Source organism: Oreochromis aureus, linkage group 3 (genome assembly GCF_013358895.1).
Source record: "Oreochromis aureus strain Israel breed Guangdong linkage group 3, ZZ_aureus, whole genome shotgun sequence".
Classification (NCBI taxonomy): domain Eukaryota; kingdom Metazoa; phylum Chordata; class Actinopteri; order Cichliformes; family Cichlidae; genus Oreochromis; species Oreochromis aureus.
Window position 1 is genome coordinate 93441052 of NC_052944.1, and position 18927 is coordinate 93459978.

Consider the following 18927-nt stretch of genomic DNA (forward strand, 5'->3'; position numbering starts at 1 on the left):
TCTGGTAATAAACACTCACAAAGGCCTATATCAGTACAACAGACTGGTATTTGGTATCGCCAGTGCCCCAGCAGTATGGCAACGTGCCATGGATCAGGTCCTACAAAGCATTCCAGGAACACAGTGTTTTCTGGATGACATAATCGTCACTGGTGTTGATGAGGAGACTCATCTGGCTAACCTAACAGCAGTCCTGGCCAGGCTAGAAAAATATGGACTGAGAGCAAACAAAAACAAATGTGAGTTCTTTAAGGATGCCATTGAGTATTGTGGACACAAGATTGACAGACATGGGCTCCACAAAACCAAGGACAAAGTTGAAGCAGTCCTGAAGGCACCAGAACCTAAAAATGTGAGTCAGCTACGCTCTTTCTTGGGCTTAGTTAATTATTACCACAAGTTTCTACCAAACCTTTCAACAGTCCTGCACCCGCTGAACTCTCTGCTGCAACAAAATGTCAAATGGAAATGGACAAAAAACTGTGAAGAGGCATTTAATGGCGCTAAGCAGCTCATTACATCAGAGGAGGTTCTGACACACTTTGACTCCAATCTACCACTTCGCCTCGCCTGTGATGCCTCACCATATGGTATTGGTGCCGTCCTATCTCACAAAATGCCTGATGGATCAGAACGCCCAGTTGCCTTTGCTTCAAGGTCCCTAAATGCAGCCGAGCGCAACTATGTGCAGATAGACAGAGAAGCACTCAGTCTAGTGTGGGGAGTGAAGAAGTTTAATCAGTATTTATATGAACGACACTTCACCCTGATCACAGACCACCGACCGCTGGTGTCCATCTTTAACCCTCACAAAGGTATTCCAACCATGGCTGCGGCACGCTTGCAGCGATGGGCTTTGTTCCTGGGTTCACACACCTACACCATTGAGTTCAAAGGGACAAAGCTACATGGAAATGCAGATGGACTTTCACGTTGTTACAAAATCAGTTTTACCCCGGTTCTTTATTATTCCTCAGGCTTTCAGAGATGGCACCGGACCCAGTAGTCATGATTACAAAATCTTTATTCATCTTCATTTAAGCATGCACTTCTAGAAGGGAAGACGAGGCCGGTGTCCCTCTGAAACAATCTTCACCCCTTTGTTAGTTCCAGGCAGCTTTATAGGAGCGACCCCATCATAAAACCCCCCACAATGTGCTGCAAACTCTGTGTCTGTGTCTATGTGCACGAGCACGTGAGTGCCTGTGTGTGCGCATACCTGTGTATATGTCTGTGCACGTGAGTGAATGTGCATGTCAGTGTGAGTGAATGTGCATGTAGGTGTGGGTGCGTCATAACAGTCAAAGCACTGTTTGTGTGTGTCTCTGTATACGTGACTTCCTGGGGGTCATAAAAGTAATCTCCTCACCCAGGTTAAACCAAATTCCTCTACACAACATAGAAAACAGAGTTAACATATTACAAACACTGAGACCCCCACTCTGCATCCACTGGGCCATTGGCCTCTTGTTGTCTTACATTTACAGATAAGGTGGAGAGTCTCCTGCAAGCCTACTTCTAAGTTATGGCAATTATGAGTTTTTATTAAAGGTACAAGCATCCGCATCAACAACCCCCGACTGTAGCTTCCTGTCTCCTTTTATGACAGCAGACCCTCAGTGTCAATAAATTCCTTTCCCTCTAAACAATTACACACACTCAGGCCTACAGCTAAGCCAAACTAGAACACAGACCAATCCTTCCTTATTACTGTGATCTAAACAAATTTAACACATTACATTCTAATAATTATTTTCTTGTACTCACAACGTCTTCCACACATGCAACCCACTGAAGAAATGACTGATCCAGCTACTGTCTTTCACGTTACACAAATGGAACCCCTACCTGTCACAAGTGTTCAGGTGAAAAGAGAAACAAGCCGAGACACAATCTTGTCCAAAGTATACGATTTTACTGTGAATGGTTGGCCGTCCTGCAGTGACACTCAGTTCTCTGCGTACTCCACCCGCAAAGACCAACTATCCGTTTGCCAAGGATGTGTTATGTGGGGAATTCGTGTCATCCTGCCACCCAAACTACGTACAAAGGTACTGGACTCACTGCACAATAGACATTTAGGTGTGGTTAAGATGACATCTCTTGCTAGAAGCTATGTTTGGTGGCCAGGCCTTGACTGTGAAATAGAGAATATGGCTAAATCCTGCACTGATTGTCAGCAGACGCTGCGTCAGCCTCAAACAGCACCTGTACACGCGTGGGAGTGGCCATCCGCTCCATGGCAACGCATTCATATAGACTATGCTGGCCCATTTATGGACCAAATGTTCCTGGTTGTGGTTGATGCTCACTCAAAATGGCCAGAAATCTTCCCCGTGAAGCAAGCAACGGCTGCCAGCACGATCAATAGCCTTCGGTCACTGTTTGCACGCGCAGGTCTGCCACAACAGCTCGTAAGCGACAATGGTCGTCAGTTTACTGGAGAGGAGTTCCAGTGTTTCCTTCGGAGTAACGGTATACGACATATTACTTCAGCTCCCCATCATCCTGCAACAAATGGACAAGCCGAACGGTTCATCCAGTCCTTCAAGCGGTCAATGAAAGCCAGTCGCACGGAGGGGAAGCCGCTACAACAGAAAATAGACAATTTCTTACTGGCTTACAGGAACGCCACTCATGCAACAACTGGACACACACCTGCAATGCTCTTCATGGGACAGAATCTGAGATCACGTCCAGATTTGCTGAAACCAGACATTCGCAAGGATGTCCAAGATAAACAGTCTTCCATGGTGGAAGCAACAAGAAACAAAACCAGATTCTTCAATGTTGGACAAAAAGTTCTCGCCAGGGACTACAGAGACCCAAGTCAGAAATGGCAGTCTGGCACGATTCTGTCACGGACCGGACCGCTGACATACACTGTAAATGTTGGAGCCAACTTAGTCTGGCGTAGACATGTTGATCAGATTCTAGATATGGAAAGTCACATAGTTCCACAGCAACCTGAGAGCACATCTACACCTCAAGATTCAGAAGAGTTTGCCCTTGCTTCACCACCTGAGGTTCAGGATTTACGTGAAACTACCAATGCTCAAACACCTGAACTTCCCACACAGAGCACTATGGAGTCTGACCAAACAGGCAGACGTTACCCTGAGAGAAATTGCAGAGCACCTCAGAGACTGAACTTATAGGTTTAAAGTTAATTTTGTAGGAAAGCAGTACAAATGTTTAAGAGGAAACAACCTACCTCCATGTTGTAAATCAATGAATAGTTGTCATATTTCAGTTCAAGTTAAATTATTGGTTTACAGCATTTACCTGAAAATATCTTGATTGTTTGATACCTATTGTGTTCATCAAAGCTGGATGGGAGGAACTGTTATGTATTTAGTAAAATCAGTTTATAGTTTTGTGGTACTACTTTCTGTTATAACGTAAAGAACACAAAGTGTGGTGTATGTGCGCATTGATATGTCTGTGCCTTTCATTAGACTGGTTATTAAAGTAAGTTACTAACAACTAAAAAGGCGTTGTTACTTACCAGTTAAGTTATAAGAGAGAATATAACAAGTATCTACAGGGGGATTCAAATATGAAGGAAACATGAAGGTGGTGCATTAGAAAAACTGCTGCTTTCAAGTGCAGAGCAACAAACTATTTGAACTGATCCAACTTTATTAACACAGACAAAGATTTGTGGATCAGCTGCTGTTTGCTGCTATAGATATAATCCAGCTGATGTGGGAGAACTACATGTGACACTTTGATGCAGCCATGAATCTGACTGATTTCTTTCCATTTTCAAAGGTTGATGCATCAGTTAAAGTCCTTAAAAAGCTCAGAAATAAAGAGAAAGGTTGGTTAAAGCAAAGAGAGGCACTGGCAGCATTTAAGACACTAAACAAGAGAAACAGATCAGAGAACATCAGACTGAATAAGTGGAATAAAGTGAAACAGAGAACTAACGCTCCCTAAGAATGGAGCTGTCAGAGGAAGAGAGCAGCAAACTGAAAGTCTCTGTTAGCTGCAGAGCTCTGAAACTTCACACAGCTTTGGATGATAACATGGAGAAAGGATGTGGAGATTTTCACAGCTCTGCTAGAAATCATCTTCTAGTTATTGTGACTCAGATATGACTGATTATAGATGAGGACCAAAGAAGGTTTTTACTGAGATTTGAACTGACTTAGCTTAGCCTGTGTTTTAGCCACATGCTAAACAAACACATGTTCAGAAACTAGAAGATGTTACCTTTCAGATGAAGTCTCACACATGAACTTTGCTCCTACAGTTCATCTGCTGAAGCTTTTACATTTGGCTGGAAATCAAATAAAAACCAAAACAGCCACAAACATCAGACATGCTAACACTGTAACATTATTGGATGGAGCCCACTGAGACTGAACCACCATCATGAGTCTGACCTTTGACCTGTATCTACAGCACTGACCTCTGACAGTGAGCAGCACTTCTTTCTTCATCAGCATGTTTCCCTCCCTGCTGTAGGCGGTACAGGTGTAGGTGGAGTTGTCTCCATCTGTGGGGTGTTTCAGGGTCAGACTGAGGTCTCCAGGTTCCAGTAAGTTTCTCTTCATCTTCGTTCGGTCTCTGTAAACCTGGTGCTGTTGTTCAGGTCGGTCAGAGCCGTTCTCATACACGTGGACCTTCCCATATCTATTTTTCCACTCCACTTTAGCGTCTTTAGGAAGGCAAATTGTGTTTTTGCAGGGCAGCTGGACAGACTCCACCCCTGAATCCACCTCCACCTTATAAACTGAGAGGACAACAAAGCACAACATGATGACATCATTAGCAGCTGTGATGGTCACATGACCTCCCTGTCCCCTCCTTGTCTTCTAGTCTCAGTCAGATTGTGTCTCAGTTTGTTCCTGATGTGTTCCTGACTCGTTCTTTGGTAACTAGTCTGCAGCGTCCTGTAAAGTGCTGCTGACATGTTGGATGAAGAGCAGAAGAACGGACAGACTGAGCCTCCACAGTCGGCCATGTCTCACACACATCAGCACAGAAACCATGAAGATCTCATGTGTCTGCTCTGAACATCTGAAGCTCTCCACCACATGACTGAGCACAACTCAAGGAGGAACATTTACTGAAGCTGCTGCAACATTTACTGTCAGCACATGTTTCCATGTCAGCCTGCTGTTTACCACCACAGAAGAAGAACAGCTTGTCCACATGCAGCCTCTGTGTCAGATCAATGCAGTGAAGCACACACACTGTTTAGTAAAGTCATGTTGTGGAGCTGTTTCACTGATCAATGACTGAGTCTGAAGGAGGTTTTCTGACTTCTGGAACAAACCTGGAAGTTTCTCTTCAGCTCTCTGTATCAGCTGTTTGTAACTCTCAACTCTTTCAGCTTCTGGAACAAGTTTGTGTGAGCCACAGTCAAGGAGCCACCAGAGGACACCTGCTAACCATCGGCATTATGGGTAGTGTAGTAGGAGACACTCACCTGACATGAAATACTGCCGGAAATGAAATAAAAGACCTCCAGAAACCACAAGAAGAACCAGGAGAACCAGGAGAACCAGGAGAACTGTGGCCCAGGATGGAAATGGTTCTGTGAAGAAATATAAACTATAACAACATGAATACTGATCTCTGACATAAATCTACCTCTGACCTGTGTCTGCATCTCTGACCTTTGACCTGCAGCACTATTTTCTGTCTCAGGATGTCTTTGTCCCTGTAGACAGTGCAGATGTATCCTCCACTGTCTCTCTCTGTGGGGTATTTCAGGGTCAGACTGAGGTCTCCAGTTCTCAGCAGGTCTTTGTTCATCTTTGTTCGACCACAGTAAAGGTCGTCTTGGTTCTTAAGTTGGTCACTTCCATTTGAATACCCATGGACCATCGTGATTTCTCGGTCAAATCTCATCCACTCCACTGTGGTGTCCTCAGGCAGGTCAGGTATTGTTTTGCATGGCAGGATGACAGACTCTGATCCTTCAGTGACCTTCACCTCCACCTGTTGGTCTGAGAGGACAGTAAACCAAAAAAATATAAATTACATCTGGAAAGTATTCCCAGCACTTCATGTGTTTCACATTTTTTTTATTCCAATATTCATTTTCACCCCAGAATTGTACACATAATACCCCACAATGACAGGCTACTGATTTAAATTTGGCAGCAACTTTGGCAGAATTGACAGCCTCTAGTCTTTCTCAGTATGATGCTACGAGCTTGGCACCTATTTTTAACCAGTTTCTTTTTCTTCTTTGCCGACATTCTCAAACACCATCAGGCTGGATGAGGAGTGTCAGTGCAAAGGCATTGTCTGATCTCTCCAGAGATGTTAAATTGGGTTCTTGTCTGGACTCTGGCTGGACCACTCAAGAGCAAAGACCACAAATTGTTCCCAAACCACTCCTTTGTTATCTTGGCTCTGTGTTTAGGATTGTTTTGCTGTTGGAAGATGAACCTTCAACCAGTCCAAGGTCCAGAGAACTCTGGAGAAGCTTGTTATCAAGAAGGCCTCTAACATTGGTGCATTCAGGAAATCTTCTAGTTCTTTCCAATGAGAAATATCCCACAGCATGATGCTGCCACCACCATGTTTCACTGTAGGGAGAGTATTGACCAGGTGACCAGTGTTGCCTGGTCTTCTTCAGACATGAATCTTGGCATTCAGGACAAAGAGTTCAACATTGATTTCATCAGACCAGAGACTTTTCTTTCTTTTTAATGATCTGAGAATCCTTCAGGGGCTTTTTTTTGTTGTAAGCTGCAGGTAGCCTGTCATGTGCCTTTGACTGAGGAGCAGCTTCAGTCTGGCTGCTGTACCATAAAGACCTGATTGTGGGTGTGCTGCAGATATAGCTCTCCTTCTGGAAGGTTCTCCTCTCTCCACTGAGCAACACCTGAGCTCTCTTAGAGAAACCATAAGGTTTTTGGTCATCTCACTGACTAAGGCCCTTCTACCCCAGTAACTAAGATTGGCTGGACGGTCAACTCCAGGAAGAGTCCTGGTGGGTGTTCTTCCATTTACAGACACTGCTCATCGGGACCGTTCCCCAGATCTGTGCGTTGATACAATGCATACTGTCTCAGAGGTCTGCAGACAACTCCTTGGATTTCAAGGCTGACATGCACTGTCAACCATGGAGCCTTATACAGACAGGTGTGTGCCTTTCCAAATCATGTCCAAACAACTGAATCTACCACAGGTGGACTCCAATCAAGAAACATCTGACAGATTATCAGAGGGAACAAGATTCAACTTAGATAATTTTTTAGGCTACATTCAGACTGCAGGCGAAAGCGCATCAAATCCGACTTTTTTGACCTTATGCGACCCATATCCGATCATGGTATGACAGTGTGAACGGCACAAATCCAATATTTTTACATCTGACCTGGTTCACTTTCGTATGTGGTACTGAATTTGATACATATTTGATGTTTTAGAAAGCGACTGCTGTGTGAACGGTCATGTCGCATTAAATCCGTCTTTTACGTCACTGACACAAGACAGACGCCAATTATCAGCGCCGGAGAAGACAGATGTCTTCTTTTGCGCATGCGGGAGGGCCGCACTAGAGCGAGTTTTCTGTCACATTTTATTTGTGGTGTGAACAACCAGACAAAGAAAATCGGATTTGATCAAAAAAATCACAATTGAGCATTAAGACCTGCAGTGTGAACGTAGCCTTAGTGTCACGGAAAAAGCTGTGAATACTTCTGTATATCTGTGGATTTTAGCTTCCCCCCTTTTAAATACACCTGGAAAATGTTTGAGCACGTTCCCTTTTACATTATGGGGGTATTGTGTATGTAGAATTTTGAGGTTAAAATATATTCAATCCATTTTGGAATAAGGATGTTACAAAACAAAATGTGGAATAGATGAAGTACTGAGAGTATTTTACTGTAACTAAAGAAGCAGATGAGGTCACACTTTTATTGTAGAATTGACCTTCTCTGAGATCTCAACATCTGTGTAACTGACCTCCTAAACCGTAGAAATAATAAAATCCCTACAAACACATTCCACAACACTAATTTTGCATCTTTTCATGCTGTAGGTAACTTGCAAATTATCAGCTGGTGATATTATGGCAACACTGATCTGTGGACTATCCAGATATCGCTCTATCAGAGGTAAAGTTTGTGGACCTAAATGACACATTTGTGGTATCAAGTCATTCAAATCTCTATTCTGTTTTAAAATATCAGGATAGATTGTGAGCCAAGTCTTCACAGTACTACTGTTAGTAATCACACATAAGCAACAGAACATGTTCTGTTGCTCATGTGTGAGTCCACAGCACTGTGCGGTTATTGTCTGTCCCTATTAGGCCTGTGAGCTGCTGGTTTTCCTGCATATGTAAGAATTTCTGGATCAAATCATCCAAATTTAGTAGATACACCAACAATTGTACCAATAAGATTCCTTTTTCTGCTTTGGTGTTCATGTTTTGATGTTTCCAGAGTGGTTATGTCTAGAAAATGTTACTGCTATTTTATCAGGTTTTTCAGTACAAGAAAGTTCTACTACTCTTTAGTTTGACCTCTGACCTTTATAATCACAGGTGTTGGGTTTCTTACCTTTGACATGCAGCTGTATGTCAGTCAGTTTCTGTTCCTCTCTTTCATTTCCGATGGAGCAGGTGTAGTTGCCGCTATCAGTCATTTGGGGGTTTCTCAGAGTGAGGCTGAAGTCTAAAGTGTCCAGAGCATCAGGCCTCATTGATGTGCGCCCTCTGTAACGCTGGTTTTGTCCTTTCAGATCATCTGTTTCCTCTCGTCGTAGGTGGACAGATTTGGGGTTGAGATCACTGCGAGTCCACAGCACTGTGGGATTGTCCTCAGGTATAAAACCTGAGTACTCGCAAGGCAACAGGACAGATGTTTCCCCCTCATACACCTCCACCACCGGAGCCAGGGCATGCTGGGAAACTGGAAGGAGACACAAGCACACACAACAAAAACACTTATTATGTGTATGCAGTGGATGTTTTCATTGGGTTTATAAAAAAGTGGTTTCAGAAAGTTGCAGAATATGTAACGTCACTCTCAGCCATGTTTGATGAAATGTATTCAAACATGGATTCTTCCTATCCAACAAACACTGAAAGGACGTCAAAGATGTTAAAGAAAACTGATGGATGACTGAACAACACTGAGGTGAAAGGAGGAAACATCTCTTATTTATATCTATGTTTGTTTGAAAATGAACACAGATACTGAGCCCAGACAGCTTCCTGTTATGAGACAGCAGCGCTAACAACTGCACCACAGTCCCTCTGTTTTTAACAAATAACCTCACCATTCAACAACATCAAATGAGGCAGAAACACACACACAGAGAAAAGAGTTTATTAGTAAATAAACATCTCAGTGTTACAACACATAAAAGTGTCACCACTGACAATGTTACACACAACTGGCAATACAACCAATTTTCATCTGTATCATTGAACAGTTTTTCTTCTTCTTTTTTTTGCCATAGTCGTTAATCCTGTCAAACTTCACTACACTCTGGCAGGTTTGTGGTTCTATCAGTAGGAAACAGAGACGTCTGGAACACACAGATAGTTCGTCTTAAACAGATATGAACTCAACTGTAACTAAGGGCAGAACTTTGTGCCATCAGAAACTGAATTTGAATAAGTTAAATTCAAATCTGAATTGCTCAGATTGAATCTGAACTGTAACTTGAACAAATGATTTTAAAAACTGAATTTGAATTAGCCTAATTTGAAGTTTAATGTATTGGTTTGAAAATGATCGTCACTAAAGTGAAATTTAATTTTATATTTTGAAAATGAATTCATTTGCTTTGAAACCGTATTTTATCCTTTAAAATGTAGCTCTCGAATAACTTCAGTTTCACTTCTCATCATTCAGTTTCAGTTCCAAAATTCAGTTTTTTGGAGCTTACATCCAATTCTGGTTCCAGAGTAATCGAGCGCAGAGTAATAGAACTACGTTTTACCAATGAAAGTGTTACTGACGGGAATCTACAGCATCCTGACCTGGAGCTGGATTAAGACAGGTTGGTAATAAATGTATTACATGTATAAGACCAAGCGTCATGTTAACAAATGATAGCCGCACAGCAAGTAGCTGTAATTTAGTTTGCCCTGGGTTCAGCTTTGACAAAAATATATGATCGACTGTTCATAGGCTGCATCCTCCTGAGGACCTGAGCGGCTGTGAAATTGGACAGTCTAGCCTTCAGATTTGTGTTGCCAGGTGTGTTGGTGGAGTTTAATAAACTCAGCCATCTACTCCTTGCTATGTAAAATATAACAGGACACTGGCATAAATTTTTGGACCATCTCACACTTCTGTTTAATCAGTTTTCTGTTTGACGTTTATTCAGCTGTGTTAAAACTATAATTTTAATCTCAGACAAACCGATTTACTCACAAACAAATAAAACACTGAAAAAAGCAAAATAATAAATTTTTTAAGTTATCAAAGTGACTTATATATCATGTTTGACCTGAGTAGCGAAAGAGGGGGTTTGAAAATGATGTGCTGGGAGTCTGGTGTTCTTGCCAGCTCTAGCCAGCCTCAAACCCCCAACTAGTTATCGTGTGGGTAACAGACGTCTCCGAAAACGTCAGAGCACTTTTTGCAAAAACGTAATGATTAACCGAGCAGATATATGAAGCAAAGGACCGCAGGGGTTTGAAAACGATGTGCCGGGAGTTTGCTGTTCTCGCCGGCTTAGATATTTGAAGTTTACACAGCTCCATTCTCCCCTGAAAGTATGCTGCCATTGTTGGAAACTGGAATTGGCTGGGCCGCACTATGAATTCTGGGATATGGTGGGCCACAAGTGGTACACTTGACCCATTCTTCAAATCTGGGGACATAATCGGCCTACAAATGTGGCCTCAGGAGGATGCAGCCTCTGAACTTGGACACCCCGTCTTACACAGCATCCCAACTCTTTATCTAACTTTTTAACTTTAGCTAAAGTGAATAGTTTAATTCATTAGTGCAGCATTACTGGATCATCTCTGTTTGAAGTGATGTGATATGATACACAACTATCACTGAAACAGCAAACTTTGTAAATAAACAAACAACACTTCTCATTCTCTAAACGTTTGGCCACAGCTGTAGATTACACTATCAGTGCTTGTTCACTCTTGACAATAGTTACATTTCTAAATTCTCTTTGTGCATTTACAGGTAAACAATATCTAATATTTTATCTAAATGACTGCTTTGTCTTTGAAAAGGTGAAGAGCCTGAGGCCGGTGACACTCCAGTTCTACTCTAAGTACATCCTTACGGTGGCTCACAGGACAAGGCGACATTCCTGTCCTGCCAGAAGAGAAGAGAAACTTCAGAGTCTTCATGCAGTTCAACCACACCTGTCATATTCTGTATGACAGGGGTCTCAAACTCCAGTCCTCGAGGGCCGGTGTCATGCAACTTTTCCACGTGTCCCTGATGCAACACATCTGAATAAAATTAGTAGGTCATTAGCAAGAGTATAGAACTTGACTGCATGCTGAGGTGGCAACCCCTAACCCTACTCAAGTAAATTTAAGTAAATGTAAGTGTTTGGAAATATATACTTCTAAAAATACTTTCATTGTACCATTTATTCACTCATGAGCTGCTGCAACATAAATCAAATGGCTGAATTGCCATTGCCTGAATGTGATGACAGAGGCCATCCATTGTGGTGTTTGACATCACATGTCACAGACATCTGGATGATCATCTGGAATAAACAAAAAAACTAAAGAAAACTTGTGTTACTTCATCTTTTATCTTTATAGTTGTTCTTATTTTACATTTTTCATTGTTAGGCATTAGGTTTACTTTTCGTAGTCCTTGCCAACTTCTTTCCCTCTTCCAAGTTACTGTGTCAGCATCTATTAGTGATGTGTCGGTCGCGAACGAAATGGCTCTTAGAGCCGGATCTTTGACGTGAACGACGCGAGCTGGCTCCTTATCGCGAGCCGTGTTTTTTTTTTTCCTTCTCTCACCCTCTCTCTCGCACTTTTTTTCCGCTTCACTCCGCATGCGAGCCTTGTGCTTTGCGCTGGGCAGAGGGGGGAGGGGCAGTAGTTACACTCAGTAGCACAGGAACAGAGCGGGAGGAAGAGGGAGAGAAAGAGAGCCAGGGACAACAGCGTCACATTAGAAAGGTATAGTAATCATCCACAACTATTTTCAGTTGCGGATGATAAAAGATTCAGAAAGTTTATTCATGCAGGCCCATATGACAGAGAATGTGCATCTTCTTTTTCACATTTTAATTTATATTTAATTGTGTTGTGGTTTGCAGTGTTTTGTGTTGTTTCAGTTTAAATTTGTTTAAAAGGAAAAAGCAGAAAATTGAAATAGTTAAAAGTTGAACTGTGACTAGTTGGTTTTTGTATTATATAATTTATTTATTACATTTTATGTGGAGTGAATAAATCAAAGTATATTTACGGTGGCCCCGAGAGACAAAGCACGTAAAAACTCCAAAACACGTAAAAACTCAGAAGAACGTAAAAACTCCAAAACACGTACAAAAGACAACAGAAGTGCTGCAGGATGCTTAATTATTTGAATATATATGAGTGCTTGTGTATAAATACACAAACAATACACACATGCTTTCAATTGTGTAATTTAAGTGATCTAGGTAGCTCTGTTTTGGAAGTTCAGTTAACGCTAGGAATGTGTTTTGGAGTTTGTATGTGTTTTGTCTCTAGGGGCCACTGCATATATTTATATATAAACATATATAAATAAAACCACTTTTTTTACATTAGTAATTCCTTTTGTGCATAATTTTATATTATTGTTAATAATAAATTAATTAAAGCAACAAAACAACCTGAAGAGCCGGTTCGGAGCCGAAAGAGCCGGTTCTCTAAAAAGAGCCGGAAATCCCATCACTAGCATCTATTTGGGGTTGGGAATGGAACAGAAATTAAGGAAATCCAAAGTGCCATTAAAACCACGAGAGGTTCTTATATTTCAAAAGAAGAGATTATTAAAAAGAATTCAAAATAAATGAAAATACACAGGTTGACAGTGATGACGATTGGAGACAGGTGGGAGCAAGGCTGAACATAATTGAACTAATAACACAAAGGAAGTGAACATGAAAACAGGAAATGTGAACAGGTGAATAAACTGAACATGAAACAACTGAAAACACTGGGTGAACACCCAGAAACCCTGACAGTGCCTTTCCGAATACCGTATTTGGGTTCAGCTCCACCCCTAAATGACACCCTGTTACATCAACTGTAGGTCACTAAAATCAATATTGAATCGGTGTGTAACTTTGTCAAAACAATGTCGGACTCTGTAGTTTTCTCTGGTCCCCTCCCGAATCAGACCAGGAAAGAAAATGTTTAACCGCATGTTTGTAAATTGCTGGAAGTCTGAGTGGTATCCAAGAAACGATGTGGGCTTCATAGACAATTGGGAAACTTTCTGGAGGAAACCTGGTCTTGTTAGTAGAGACGGCATCCACCCCACTCTGGATGGAGCAGCTCTCATTTCTAGAAATATGGACAAATTTATTAAACCCACCAAAACGTGACTATCCAGAGTTGGGACCAGGAAGCAGAGTTGCGGTCTTACACGCCTGTCTGCAGCTTCTCTCCTCCTGTTATCTCCCCAAAGCCCATCTCCATAGACACTGTGTCAGCTCCCAAACAGACAAAAAAACAAACTAAAAACCAACAAAAAACGACTTAAGCATAAAATATCACAAAGAAAGAATAAAATAATTAAAATGACTGAATGTCTGCCTCTGAATGCTGTCGAAGCTCTGCTTAAGGTGGCACTTGAATATCTCACAGATGGGGGCTTCTGCCACGCATTCCTGGCACGCCCTCACCAAACGTTTAGGCGCTCCAAGTCTGCCCATTTGAGAGCTCAGCACCTCTCTTCAACTGAGTGTCCAGAACATATGGCCACAGATCTGATGATACAATTACAAAACTGATCATCCCTGCAGAGAAAAGTAAAAACCAGAATCCTAAAGCAGACTGTGGAGTTAATGGTGAGCTAGTTCAGCTGAACCACCAACTGTGTGACATGAGAGTACACTGAAGACTTCACAAGAAGCCTCGCAGCAGTGTTCTGAACAACCTGCATGTATTCTAACGAGGGTCTGTTAACACAAATGAACAAAGAAGGAAAATAATCCAGACAAGATGAAATAAAGGCATGAAAAAGCACCAATGTCCAGTTCAGTGGTGAAAGAGTAAAACTCAGCTTAGTAATATTGATAGAATAGTGATAGAAGTCAGAAAGAACCAGAGATTTGACACAAACATCATCCAAACCTGAACCACAAGTTACCTGAAGGGGACCCAGAGTTTCATTACTTCAGACACAAATCTGAAGATACATGGACTTCTGCTTTCTCTTCACCAGTCTGTGAGAAAATTGTCAGCCATCCAACTTTTAATAGAGCCTAAATATCTATGAAGGGTCTGCGGCTTAGTAATATCTTAGGGTTTTATTATGAGGAAGGAATGAGAGTGTTCTTAATGGAAGCACGAACATAACAGACTAATGAGCTGTTATTCATAGTTAATTATAGTGATCACAGAGGGACAAATAAACTGAAGGACCTGCTTGTTTTTCGTTTGTTAGTTGTTTTTTTAAAACATTTGGTTAACTGAATTTTTGCATAAGGTCGTAATGTCATACATTCAGTGATGTGCAATTAATATTAATGGAAAAATGCTGCTTGCAAATGTGGTCAACCATTTTCACATTTAAAGCTTCATGTCAGTTTGGTACAAATCACAATGTTGCACAATGATGCAATGATCAGTTGGATGAGCTGTCGTAGTGTCTAAGAATGATTCAGAATGAAAAATCACAGATTTCAGTATAATACACATATGTTGAGAAGGACTTTCCAAAATTAAAGAAAAACTTGGGACAAAGCAGATCAGAAACGTGCACATCATTCTTTCAGCCTCTAAACCACACAGAGACAGTCCACCAACTCATGAAGCACTTAAAGCAGCAGCATTCAATACAGACACTGGACAATCATCCTGCCACTGCAAATACCTGGACGGGAAGCCGACTGGAAATAGAGTTGCTTTCATATTAAAGTTTCTGGATTGAATCCTCCTTTTGTTGTGCAGAGTCAGCACAGAGCATCATAGACCCAAATCCAAGAGAGGAGAACAGATCTGCAGTCTGTGGCAGCGTCCTGTTCAACCATGTTTAATCATTTATATGAATCCTGCTAAATGATATTATTCATATCAATATGTTCTGTTTAGAACATCTACTGACATGTAACTGTGTTTCTGGAAAGCTCACAAAGCTCCATGAAATGTATAAAAATGATTTTGTTGAGATCATTAATTTTTTTCTAACTTCACCACCTGCTCACCTGTTTCTTCCTCATCCTCTACAATCTCTCTGTTTATTCTCCCCAATGCATCCTGCATCACTGCTTTGTGTCATTAAATTACCTCTTCATCTTCTTTCTGTCACAGCGACACAAGTCTGAATCACTAATGACAGCCACACTGTGGTGAAACACAAAGAGCCTCTGTGTGAGTGCGCTGTAACATCATCACATCAAGAACACGGCACATAAACCTGTTTTCATTCTATCCTGTACGTCTACAGCATGAGAAGACGTCAGACAATAATATAAAAAAATGTTTTTACAACTACTATTTGTATATTTATTTTTAGGGGTGTTATGATTAAATTTAAGGGTACTTGAGCACCCCCAACAATCTAAACTTGCCTATGGGGGAAAGAGAAGAGGAAATGAGATCACAGAGATGAGACAAACTGGGAGAAAAGGGACTAAATGACTGACATGCAGCAGTGATGTATAAACACCTGGGGAGTGAGTGGAAAAATGGATTCCACTATACTCATATTTGCATATTGTTTGACTGCATATTTGAATAGTGCAGCAAACACCCTGGAGTTAGCAACACTTTTGCTTCTTCCTGATACCTTCACCTTTAACCCTGCACAGTGTAAAGACTGACTAGAACTAATGCTGGATCACCGGTGTGTCCAGTAAGCAGCACAGTTTGTATCTGCAGAGCTCATATTCTCAGTGAAGAAGCTTCCTTCAGGAAGGAAGGACACATGTTTACACTGAAAACAAACAGATCTGGAAATCAGGCTAAAAGTCAGCAGAATTGATCAGAAACAAGCATATTTCCCAAGATTCGCAAGGAGAGAATCCAAATGCAAAATCCAAATAACAAAAGAAAGGATGAAAACTGCCTGAAAAGCCTGAACACAAAGTCAGTGATGTTCAAAGACCAGAAGGAAAACTGGGGCTAAAACAAGGAAGTCTGACCTGTTCATTCCTGTTAATCCTGTTTCTGCAGCTTTCAGTGAGTTTCTGTTCAAGCTGGCCAAAACTATTAACTAAATCAAATATCCTGTTCAGCTTACAGCAGAAAGAAAACATCAGATCACATCTCCTATTTTGTTAATGATTTCATAACAGAAAAACATGTTTTATCGCCAATATTATGTATGAACACTGCACTAGTGTTAAAATGTCACATTGTTATCAATAAATGATCTTATTTTTCCTTTGAAAAGAAACAAAATGTGAAGATCATCCTCAATCACAGGGCAGAGCATTTTTAAACTGGATTAGTTATAACTGGAACCACCTCTGCTCCACATGCATGTAGGAACTCCTGATAACTGACTGATAATAAAGTGACTTAAAGTGACAACACTCAGAAGTGTGGATCTGGGTGTAGGTTAGGGCGCTGTGCTACAGGTAGCACTAACAGACCGGTCTCCACTGCATAATACAAACAGCATGCTTCAGTTTTAGAGCTGATAATCCCAAATCATATGAGATTAATAACAACATGTGGGAGATAATCCAGCCATTAGTTAACAGTGTTATGAACAAGCAGGTGTGTCGTCACCTGTATCGTAGCAGCAGTTTCTCTCACTGTGATCACCTGTTACACTTGACTAAAGTTGGAGCCTATCAAGCTGCTACCTACCATGAAATATGCAAATATGTTTCCTCATTCATCCTAAAAGCCACACCCACCAAACGTCTGTTTCACAATGAGCTGCTTCAGCCTGAATACAAACCTCCTCTTTCAGAGTCCACAGTGTGGTAGTACGAGCCTTTCTCAGACCAGCCCTCACATCATTAAATCGCTGTGTTCTCTGCATGGACTTACCTGTGTGTAACTGATTTTTCACCCTCAACAAACACAAAGCAAGAACTTAGTTTTACTAAAAAATGTGTAAAATAGAACTGAAATGTATAAAATCAAATGTTATTTACTCAAATATGCCATCTTCAAGGAAAGTGTGCTGGTATAACATGAATGTAGAACAATCAAGTACATTTCATTTGACCAGATTCCATTGAATACAACATTTTCACTGTACTTCTGAAACTAAATGACATGCAAAATGAGTTAAATTCAGCATTTGTTGCAGAATTCTTGATGATGCTCTAACTGCAGGTTCAACAGTCATTGGTTCAAACATTGAGTTTCTTACCGTTCATGATGAGTAGCAACAGCAGCAACATCTTCATCCTGCTTCTGTGTCCTGTTAACCTGACTAAAGCAGCTCCCAAACACTCCTCCTTTTCCTGCTCCTCCTCCAGCTGTGACTCTGACAGTTTCATTTTAGTTTTGGTGTAACAGGAAGTGTTGTGTGAGGCAGATGCTCAGTGATGCTGATGGTTTGTGTTGGCTGCTGAACAAAGTGTGAGGCTGAAGAGTTTGTGGATCAGCTTTATGCCTGCAGGAACCTGATTTTACCAAGTGCTGACATTTAAACAGGTCTGAAAAACCTGAAGCTTCAGCTGCTGTGGTTTGGTCTCTTTATTTTATTTTTTACTTTATTAGGTACACCTGTTCACAATGGTGGCTAGCAGTGATAGTGGATGGGCTAACAAATGCATGATATAGTTCACACTACAAGCAGCAGCATCACACCCTTGATACCCCATTACAGCCACAAGACCTTCTCATAGCAACACTTACAAAACTACATAGAAGAATACCCAGAATGCCAGTGACACACACTCTTACACACCTTTTGACTAGTTGTTTCTGTACACATTAGCACATGCCGTTTTTTGCAAGAATGGTGGAACTATGGCTGAATGATCAGAATGCCAGAAAAATCTATTCACGTTCTGTTGATGCAGCCAGGGGCGTACTTAAAAACGTAAAATCTGCCGATAAGCTACAACTTGAGATGTGAGATTGACAGGGGATTTCTAAGAATCACCCCGGTCTTTCTTCAGCTAAGACACCTGAGTTAGAAAACACAAACACGGCAGCTGTCTTTCACTCGCGAGGGGCAGTCATGGAACGCAAGATCTGCGCCCCATGACTCTCTGCGTCTTTATTTATACCTTTGAATGTGTCAGTGTGTGTGTGAGTGTGTGTGTGTGTGTGTGTGTGTGTGTATGTGTTACAAAGATAGCAAAGATAACAACATCACTCAGAGCAGCGGGTTTTTTCCCTTTTCTACATCTGCATGTTCTTGTAAAAGAGCTGAGGTTTCTCTTCTCTACATCTAAATTTTCTGAAAAACAGGAAGTGGTTAGCTGCTGAATAAGTTCATTACACAAGGTACTAGGTAAAAGGTCACGTAGACATGGCACTTGCTTAGTGATAATAAAAGCACATTTCGTGTAGCTGATCATATATACACAATTTTCTTCTGACATTCCCTCCTATTGATCAGAAAACGAAATGTACAATTCATCAGTTAGTAACTACTTGTTTTTCACATTTTCAGTTACTACATCATTAGTTGCACTTCATCTTCATGAAACACATAGGAAAAGAAGTCTTCATGATCTTCATCGGTTTCAGTACATCTGCATATGCTGTGAGTGATAAACTTATCATCTGTGAGATTACAGCTTTTAAACAAGGAATAACATAAGTAAAGAAAAGTAAAATAAAACCACGTCCAAAAGTCCAATGACGATCAACAGTCTCTTTAAAAC

General features: G+C 41.2%; 1 protein-coding gene across 1 annotated transcript; it reads right to left on the reverse strand.

Annotated features, from left to right (window-relative positions):
• Window positions 1-2670: 2670 nt before the first annotated feature.
• Window positions 2671-17504, reverse strand: LOC120434698 (V-set domain-containing T-cell activation inhibitor 1-like). The gene is made up of 5 exons (XM_039602998.1): window positions 17457-17504; window positions 8538-8888; window positions 5631-5963; window positions 4418-4504; window positions 2671-2705 (listed from the first exon to the last, which is right to left on the reverse strand). The coding sequence occupies exons 1-5, from the start codon at window positions 17491-17493 to the stop codon at window positions 2671-2673; spliced, it is 843 nt and encodes a 280-aa protein (XP_039458932.1). The 5' UTR covers window positions 17494-17504.
• Window positions 17505-18927: the final 1423 nt, after the last annotated feature.

Excerpts from the sequence above, each read along its gene's own strand:
- LOC120434698 (XM_039602998.1), bottom strand. The coding sequence starts at position 17,493 with ATGAAGATGTTGCTGCTGTTGCTACTCATCATGAACG. Across the intron at positions 8,889-17,456 it reads GTTGCTACTCATCATGAACG|TTTCCCAGCATGCCCTGGCT; the intron begins GTAAGAAACTCA and ends GTCTCCTTCCAG. Across the intron at positions 2,706-4,417 it reads AGTGCTGCTCACTGTCAGAG|CAAATCTGGACGTGATCTCA; the intron begins GTCAGTGCTGTA and ends GTCTGGTTTCAG.